We start from the raw sequence: 10,149 nt of genomic DNA, 5'->3' as shown, positions 1-10,149 counted from the left end.
GTGCGCCACCACACCCGGCTCTCGAAATAATTTTTATTTATTCCAATAACTGCAATTGAGGCTTCTGGACAAAAGACACAGTTATATGGTGTCTCCCTGAAGTTCTTCTTTAATTAGTGAAAGGCGGGGTTTTTCTAGTAACTATTTCTAGCCCTTGGTCGTTGGCCATCTGTGTGTTATTCCCAACTTGTTACGTGTTACCCACTTGGGACTGTGGGCCATGGTCAGGTCTTGATAGCGAGCTGAATTCTGGTCCCCTGGCCGCTCACTCCTCCTCTGGGAGGCGACCGATCACTGCTGAAAACACCAGATAAAAGAACCGTGTTCTTTCTGAATTTTTTTTTTTACTAATGAAAACTTAGGCTTTTTAATTTCCCTACATTTTGTATTCCACCCCTTCCTCCCCCCAGCAAACGATGCCGATGCAGCCTGAGCAAAGCGAGCGCAGACTTTGGGCTCAACCCCCCAAACTCCTCGGGCCCGGTCGGCAAACTCCGCGGGCAGCCGAAGCCGCGCGTCTGAAGCTCCCCTGCCGGGAGGAGGCCATTGTCATGGTAAACTTCACGGCAGCGGAAGAAAGGGAGGGTGGTCCTTCCGAAAGGACGTGCTCCTGGGCGAGTTTGCCACTTTCTTCCTGGATGCCCAGAGGCACCTTTCACTTTTGCCAGTGACGTGTCCAGGAAAGGTTTAGGCGTGTGCAAGAGACACCCGAGATCCTCAGAAAGTCATTTCTGCGCACGCGGCCGACCCGAGCCCCGCGTCCCCGAGGGTCAGCGCCGCATCTCCGAGGGGCGCGGAAGATGCGCGTCTCCTTCGCGGCGCTGCACCGGCACGCAGCATGACCCTGGGCTTAACTTGCGCAGGGAAGCCCCGCTCGCCCCAGGCTGCGGAAAGCACTTCGCACTGAAGCTGGGGGACCGAGCATGTGCGGGCAAGATGAGGACCACCGAGAACTTTGACGGGGCTAGCGCCACGCCAAGCGCTCCCGGCGCTCCCAAGGACGGGTTCATCTATCTGGAGGCGCTCCTGGAGGGAGGGGCTCCCTGGGGCTTCACTCTGAAAGGTGGCTTGGAGCACGGAGAACCGTTGATCATTTCCAAGGTATGCCTCCTGTGTATTGTTACAACTTTTATAACTTTGGTCAGACTTTTAAAAACTGCAAAATTCTGATGATTGCCTAATTATTAACTTGCTGTTTTATATCTTTCTGATTATCTGGAAATATTTTTGCATAGCTTGGTTGTGACAGATAAATATGACTGCCTCATTTATTCTTTGAAATTTCCCCCTCCCAAGTGTGCTTTTTGATGGATAATCTTCTCTTTTTATGAATGAAATCCAAGATCAGTTTCTCCGTGAGCTTTTCAGTTATAAATCAGATGAAATATTAACAGCATGGTAAAATGGTGACATAGTACATGAAAAAATATATGCTCTTGAAGCTCGGGGTGGTGGCGCATGCCTTTTAAATCCTAGCACTGGAGAGACAGAGGTAGGTGGATCGCTATGAGTTCAAGGCCAGCCTGCCTGAGAATACATAGTGAATTCCAGGTCAGCCCAGGCTAGAATGAGACTCTACTTCGGGGGAGAATATGTTCTTTCTCCCCTCAACTGAAAATTATAAACACATTTGTTTATAATTAGGGCCTTGGAAAGCAGAGGTATGAGGATGGCTACAAGTTCCATAATGAGACACTGTCTCAAAAACCAACCAAACAAATGATAAATCAATAAGATTACTTTTTACAAAGAGAGGAGAATTAAATCAGCTCTTAGTATAATTAAGAACAAAACTCCACTTCTGCCTCTTTCTGTATTTTAAATGCATTTCTCTATACTTTAATCTGTTTTTGAAACTTACCCTGAAATATAGCACTATTATCATTGAGCTTTTTGGTTACCTTTGCCCTCAAGTTGGTATTTCTGCTTTTCATTTGAACTACAACGAGTAACATTACTTGTTATAATATTTGTTTTAAATTTTCAGAAAAGTAATGTTTTTCTGGCGCAAAAGAATCCAAGTGCTTTTCATGCAAATGTATTCCTCAAGAAACGTTTGTGTGGCTGGGGAGATAGTTCAGTGATTAAGGAACTTGCTTGCAAAGCCTGTAGGCTTAAATTCAATTTCCATTCCCAGCCATCCACATATAAACCAGATGGTCATTCATTTGCAGCAGCAAGAGCACACACACACACACAAATGCAAATAAATTTTGTTAAAAAGAAATATTTGTAACTAAGGAAGATTTTTTTATTTAATTTGATGACAGGAAAAACACAAGGTGTATTAAATTTGAATTCTGATACCTGTTAAAAGTTACTTTTTGTTGGGCATGGTGGTACATGCCTTTAATCCCAGCACTTGGGAGGTGGAGGTAAGAGGATCACTGTGAATTTGAGACCAGCCTGAGATTACATAGTGAATTCCAGGTCAACCTGGGCTAGAATGAAACCCTGCCTTGAAAAACAAAAACAAAACAAAACAAAACAAAAAAGAAAGAGAGAGAGAGAAAGAAAGAAAAAGAAAGAACTTACTTTTCATATCTTTCAGAGGGAGACCAGAGTGATTCTTACTAATAGAGACTGGGGTTCATAGTAGTTAACCAGGAGCTTACAATATATCCTGTAAGCTGTGTGACTTTCCTTAACTTTCCTAAGGAAAACCGAAATATACAAGTACCATTTAGGAAGGATTCCAGCTATTCAAAAACTAAAAATTGAATGTTTAGTGGCACTCAATATGTTGAGGTTGTTTTTCACACAGGAAGTGCAGAGGTTAGTGAAGTCAGCTGTCCCAGCAAGGAGCTCAGTAGCATCAGAAAGCCTCCTTAGGTCTTTATTCTGCCATTCCTATGTGTGGGCTTTACCATCATGGTTGCAGGATGGGTGCTACATCTCTAGGATTTCTTCCTCATCCAAGGAAGAATTTTTGTGTTTTTTTGTTTTCTATCAGACTTTTGCTTGCTATTCATTGACCAGGGCTGTGCCACATGTCTATCCTTAGTTCAATCATTGGTAAAAGAAAATGAAATTAGCATGATTAGTTTAGACTGGCTAGAGTTTTTCTCATGGTTTTTGTAGTAGGAGCCTACCTTTGTAGAAGTCAAGGACCATGACTATGGCTTGAAAAGATTGGGGTGTTTTACAGGATGGAGGGAACTATTGGTAAAGAAACAATAATTTCTATAGCAAATATATCTGCATTTTAAAACTGATTATGCACTCAGTCTATTAGAATATTGTTTGTTATTAACCAGGTCTAATCCTGCCTCTACTGAACCAGCATCTGTAAACCTGTGTGTTGTCTACAGGATAGGGGCACACTATTGCCTACCTTAGTGGACTGTGTAGGGATTACATGCAACTGCATTTATAGTACTGGCTACACAGGAGTTCAACACTATCTTGACAAAATTACAAATGGAGACTTTTGTATTGGGGGACATGTAAATTACTGTTCTTATCATTGTGACAATACTTGACAGAAGTGAGTTAAAGGAGGAAGGATTCATTTTGGTACAGTTTCAGGAATGTGGTCTACCATGGCAAGGAAGGCATAGCAGCTGGAGTGGGTCCCTTTGTAGTAGCAGGAGCTTGTGGCATGCCTTGTCCATGGAGAATCAAAAGGATATCTCACTTCCAAGGCCCACCCTCAGCAACTAATGTAGCTTGGGCATAACCTTAAGGTTTCTACAAAATCTCAAAACAGCTCCAGCAGCTGGGGTCCAAGTGGTCAAATGCATGAGCCCATGGTGGATATTTCATATTCAAAACACAACAGAAACAAATATGCTGTATAAACATTCAGAGTAATAGCAGTTTGAATAATGCCATCATTTATGTCTCAGGTGTAATAGTAAGAGCAAAAGCTGAACTGGAAAGTGGCTTTTTGTATTGTCAGGAACATACGTTCCTTCCATTTTCTTGCCTCTATCCAGAATGATGTCTTGTTGGGCTGGGCATGCTTTAAGGTGACTTGGTGGTGCAACATCTGCTTTCTAGCCAATAAGTGAGGAAGATGGGAAAAAAAAGCATTACCCCAAGGATACAATCTAGATTGCTCTAATAGGGTGGTCAACAGCCATTTCCATTGCAATAAGAGGTCACCAGAAATGAAGTGAAATTTAAAATTCGGGTCCTCATTTATACTAGTCACATTTCTGGAACATCTTTTCCCATCTGGTCTGGATTGAAAAACTCTATTTATTTATCATTTTTTTCTTCCTGAAGTTTTCCTGCTGTTACCAACTGAGCTGGTTGGTTTCTCATCCAGATTCTTGTATCATGTAGTTATTCACTGAAGGGTGATGTTTTATTTATGTTGATTACCTTCTCAGGGACAGAGAGTATTTTCTTTTTACTTTTGCTACATCTAATCTGAGGACTGGTACATAGATTTTTGTCCAATCAAATGAAAGGGCCCGGTCATGTCTTCTCCAATTTGAATCTTAAGGACCCAGCTCATTGCCTGACACAGTGTAAAGGTTCAGTAATTTTGATTGGGTCAACTAGAAAAAGATAAAGTCAAGCAGTGGGCAGTTTGAACAAGGACACAGTCTCAAAAAGAGATGGAGGATGTCTGGCAGATGTCCAAATATGTAGTGTGTATCAGTTTATTACGACTGTTGTAATAAATTACTACAAATTGCTTAGCACCATGCAACTTTATTGATTTACAGTTCTATATGTCTGAAGTGTCTCTAGACTAAAATCAAAGTGTCTGCTAGGCTTTGTTCCTTTCTGGAGGTTTTAGGAGAGAAGCTATATCCTTATTCTTTTCAACTTTGAGAGGCTGGAAAGTTCTACATGTCCACATTCCCTAGCACATGGTTGCCTTTCTTCATCTTCAGAGCCAGCCATAGCCCTCAACATCCCTCTCACATCACAGTATGCCACCCTCTAACTCTGCCCTCCCTTCCACTTTTAGTCAAAATAGGAACTTATGCATGCTAGATAAGCTCTCTACTACTGAGCTACACCCCCAACTTCCTATTCCCCTTGAAAGACCCTTGTGATTTTACTGGGCCAACTAGGATAATCTTCCTATTTTAAGATCAGCTGACTTAATAACTTTAATTTGATATGCTATCCCAACACAGTCATGGGGACCAAGGATTAGGATGTGGATGTCTTTGAGGAAAGAGGGCATTATTTTGCCTACCCCAGAGTTATGGAGCATTAGTGAAAGTTCATAATAGTGCCAGAGAAAAGACTTAAGTGAAATGCAGTCTGATGGTGCATATCCCGATCTTCTTTCTAGGATAATGAAAAAGTACATATGAACTCTTACACTGTTGACCAGATGCCCTTTATTCTCCCAGAGTTACGGTAATTCTCCCATTGCAGTGGGGAGGAAAGGAGAGTACACATTGAGTCACACATAAGAAAGGAACACACACATTATACACAGAAATGGCCAAGTTATGGGATGACAATATGATGCACAAAGTATTACTTTCCTTTTAGTACAAACGAGACAGGAAAATTCAATGGGGTGGGGGAAGACACTACAAAAGGGTGACAAAAAAAGAAATTATTTTCTAATTGCTTTCTTTGGGATTTAGTGTCTGTGAATAGGAAAGGTGGGGTTGAGTAAAGAGCCTCTGTAATCTGTGAGCTTCCAATAGAAAGGGTAACTTAAAAAAAAATTAAGTGGATGCTTGGGCAATTCAACTGTTCAGGAAGTTGGCAGCCTTATTTGATTATGAGTCATCACTCTGTGCAGGAGCTGGGAAAAGCATTTCCACCTGCTGCAGAGGTGCACCTGCTCCCTGGGCTTTTGTGCTAACTAATAATAATGGAAACAAACTACAAGCACTATGGAGTGCTTACTTGTCCCAGGCTCTATTCCAAGAGATTTACATGCATTTACTTATTAAATTTCCAGAACTCCCAAGGAGCATAATTCTAGTACCCAGTCATTGCCATGAGGATTAAGAACACAGAACTGGAGTAACTCACAGAAGTTTTCATACCTAGTAAGTGATAGAGTTGGGATCTGAACCTCGACTTTCTGGTTCAGGAATCCCCACCTTTATCACACTAAATTCTTCAGTCACCATTGTCCAACATACATTTGGCTCTGTTTACATTCTAGAGCTGTTATCTTGGTGAAATATAGAATTGTGCTTTTGTTATACACTCAAGTCTATTAGAGGGGAAAAATGTAAATACTTTGCCCCATAAGGTCCCTTAAAATACTTGTGACTACTGATCAAGAAACTCCCTTATGTAGTTCAACTGGATTCATAAACTAAGGGGTCATTTGTTGCTTTGCGCATCATCATGGAGAAGCGTTTTCATGGACGTTTACCTGGAGATCTCCTTTCTTGGTCTTCAGACATTGAAGAAAAGCTGTTAACTGGTCTTTGTTGTCTCTTAGGTCATCAACATTCAACAGTTTTCTGGGCAATGTTCTCCTTTGGCACTTTTTTAAAATTTATTTTTATTTATTTGAGAGCAACAGACAGAAAGAGAAAGAGGTAGAGAGAAAATGGACGCTCCAGGACCTCTAGCCACTGTGAACGGACTCCATATGCATGTGCCACCTTGTGCATCTGGTTTACATGCATCCTGGGGAATAGAGCCTTGAACTGGGGTCCTTAGACTTCACAGGCAAGTGCTGAACTGCTAAGCCATCTCTCCAGCCCATGTTTGTTTGTTTTTTGAGGTAGAGTCTTACTCTAGTCCACGTTAACCTGGATTTCACTATGTAGTCTCAGGATGGCTTTAAACTCATGTCATTCCTCTTTCCTCAGCCTCCCAGTATTAGGATTAAAGGTGTGTGCCACCAGGCCCATCTTTTTTTTTGTTATTTTGTTTCAGACGTAGGATCTCACAGCTCAGGGTAACCTGGAACTCACTCTGTAGCCCCAGGCTGGCCTCAAACTCATGTTACCCTCTTGCAAAGCAGCTTTATTCCAGATGGACTCATCTTGTGTATAAATTGTTAGTTCTTCGGCTGGAGAGATGGCTTAGTGGTTAAGCGCTTGCCTATGAAACCTAAGGATCCCGGTTAGAGGCTCAGTTCCCCAGGACCCACGTTAGCCAGATGCACAAGGGGGTGCACACATCTGGAGTTCGTTTGCAGTGGCTGGAAGCCCTGGCGTGCCCGTTCTCAATCTCTCCCTCTCTGTCTCTTTCTCTCTCTCTGTCACTCTCAAATAAATAAATAAAAAATGAACAAAAAAAAAAATTCTGTTAGTTCTACCTTCTACAATGTCACCCTTCTTCACTGAAACTCATTCCAACCTCTAACACCACCATCTTTTCTTATCAGTGTTAGTACTTCTAAGTTTTCTCACATAAGCCTGAATCTCTAATCTCATTCAACTCATTGTTTGTTTGTTTGTTGTAGTAAAACAATGCATATTGGCTGGATCGTTAGCCATGGTCTTTGAGTTAAATTTGAAATTGATTTTAGGCATCTCCTCACAACTCTGGCTTGGAATCCATCTTTTTAAAAATAGTCTATTCTTATTTATTTATTTGACAGAGGAAGGGGGTGGGAGGGAATGGGCATGCCAGGGCCTCCAGCCACTGCAGATAAATTCCAGATATGTGTGTCCCTCTTGTGCATCTGGCTAACATGGGTCCTGGGGAATCGAACCTAGGTCCTTTGGCTTTGCAGGCAAATGCCTTAACCACTGAGCCATCCCTCCAGCCTTGGAAGCCTGATGCAATGGCTCACACTTGTAATCTAAGTCCTGGGGAGGATCAGTCTGTGTTTGAGACCAGCCTGAGCTACATAGCAAGTTCCAGGTTAGTCTTGGCTAGAGCATAAGACCCCAGCCTCAAAAAAAAAAAAGAAAAATCCTATGGAGTTATATTTTTTACATGAACAATTTTTTTTATCACAATCTCTTTCATTACTTTCTTTATTCCCCTGTCTCCCTTTCAATGAACCCTTTAAGCTGTGTCTCCTTCTAAGTGTCAAGTAAACCAGCTTGCTACTGTTTTTGTTGTTGTATTTTGAAACAGGGTCCCATGTAGCTCAGACTGATCATGAACTCCTGTGCATGTACACACACACACCAGGTTTTTTTTTTTTTTATTGCTAAAAACAAATGCCTGTACAGCTTTACATGCATGGCTGGAAATTGAACCCAGGGCAGCATACTTTGCAAACAAGCACCTTTAACAACTGAGCCACCTCTCCAACCCCTGTTCATTTTTGTTTTGTTTTGTTTTGTTTTAAGACAGAGTCTCCATATATAGCTTAGGTTGGCCTAGAACTCAGCTGTCCTTCAGTTTCAGTCACCTAGGTGCTGGGATTACAGAAATGTGACAACATGCTAATTCTAACCTTTGAAAACATCCAGTCTTCCTGAAAATTTCTACCTTTCTTTAAAAGAAATATTTATTTGAGAGAAACATAGAGGAGAGAGAGAGAGAGAATAGGTACACCAGGTCCTCTAGCCACTGCAAACAAACTCTAGAGTCATCCTGTGCATCTGGTTTATGTGGGTACTGGGGAGTCAAACCTGGGTCATTAGGCTTTGCAGGCAAGCACCTTAACTGCTAAGCCATCTCTCTAGCCCGTCTTACCTTTCTTGCTTTCCCCTTTTGTCTCCTTTGCCTTTTATACCACATAGCCTGATCTCTCTGCTGCATTTAAACAATGGGCTTCTTCCCTCCTTGTTTAACCTACCTTTCTCTGGCATTTGTACTGACTCCTCTTTGCCCTTCATTCACGCTGTCTTCCAATAAAATAGTCTTTGCACTTAGTCTCCTATGAATAAACTGTGATCTCTTTAAGGCCACATGGGTTTTGCACATGCTCTATATCCTGCTTCTTCTGCTGAAACACTTCTCATTTCACACCCAGCAAATTCTCAATAAAGGTTAAGTAGCTTATAGAATTTTTGAGACATAAGGAATCTCAGCAATCATTTGATCTGACTTTCTTATTATGCACAGAAAACTGGGGCACAGAAAGTTTGTTTATTTGCCAAGGTGTTTTCTGTTTAAGCAAACAAATGGTGTGTGTGTGTGTGTGTGTGTGTGTGTGTGTGTGTGTGTGTAAAGCCCCCTAGTGAGGCTTTCTGCTTGTGCCATTTTAGCCTCTCATGAATTATAGGTCTCCTATGAGACTGTTAACTTCTAGAAGCCAAGGGTTCTCCTTTAATTCCTTCCTTCCCTCCCTTCCACTCTTTTCCTTCCTCCTTTACTGCTATCCACAGTGCTGAAACTATGCATAATATTGTGAAAATGTGTTAATGAGTAGAGAAAAACATAAGTTAATACCAAAGCAGATCTTGAAAATCTTTTGTTAGTAAGCTTTCTACTAGGGTAGTGTGCAAACAGACTACTAAGTCCTACTTGAGAGCTGGGGATGAATTCAGTAGTGGAGTGCTTGCCTAACTTAGTGTAGTGGTGCTGTAATTATAGCAATCCAGAGGTGGAGGTAGGAGCAGAAGTTCAAGGTTATCCTTGGCTACATAGTGAGTTCAAGGCCAGCCTGGATTACATGAGACTCTGTCTCAAAAGAAAAGAAACTCTTGCCAGAGAAAAATAAATCAAGCAGGTTAAGTCACTCAAGTCACTCTTACTGAGTCTTGCACATATGTAATGTGTGGTAGATATCTCTTAAATTGGATTCTGTTAGACAAAAAAGAAAATGCATCTTCTATTTAAGCTTTAACAGTTTACCCAAATATTGATTAAAGTGTTATGTGTTCTGAGACACAAACTAAACTTGTGATCTTTTGATGTTGATGAAAAAAAAAAAGAAACCTTTTATTCAAGTACCACACTGATGTGCCAAGTTGATCTTAGTATCAGCAAGGCCTCCACTTTCTTTTAAAGCTAATATAATTCCCAAGGTTGTCCCTCCTACGCAGAGAACACATTTTAATTGAAGAAGTATTCATCTCATTTTAGTGAGCTCACAGTGTGATTGCAGACACATAATAAAAGCCTTTCTATCAATCTTTGAAAAAAAACAACAAAACCTCAAAGGACATTCTGGATCTGAACTAACCCACAGACAGATTCTTCCCCATCTCTGCCTTTGATGTGGTTCCAAACAGTAAGCATCCTATCCAGAGAGCTGCAGAGCTGTTCTTGGTCCTTCCCAGGAGTCCATCCATCTCCAGGGCTCTGGCCTCCCAGGCGCTTCTCAATGCAACAAAATGAGGCAAAGATTCT

The 10,149-nt window shown here is 41.5% G+C and overlaps 1 protein-coding gene across 1 annotated transcript in view; it reads left to right on the top strand.

Moving 5' to 3' along the window:
• The first annotated feature begins 936 nt into the window (after positions 1–936).
• Positions 937–10,149, top strand: part of Shroom3 (shroom family member 3) — a 371,082-nt gene continuing 361,869 nt past the window's right edge. The window contains exon 1 of the mRNA XM_004664888.2: positions 937–1,101. Coding sequence (XP_004664945.2) covers positions 937–1,101 — 165 coding nt within the window. The remainder of the gene's footprint in view (positions 1,102–10,149) is intronic.

Source organism: Jaculus jaculus, chromosome 11 (genome assembly GCF_020740685.1).
Source record: "Jaculus jaculus isolate mJacJac1 chromosome 11, mJacJac1.mat.Y.cur, whole genome shotgun sequence".
NCBI classification, from domain to species: Eukaryota; Metazoa; Chordata; class Mammalia; order Rodentia; family Dipodidae; genus Jaculus; species Jaculus jaculus.
This window is presented reverse-complemented; position numbering and strand designations above follow the sequence as displayed.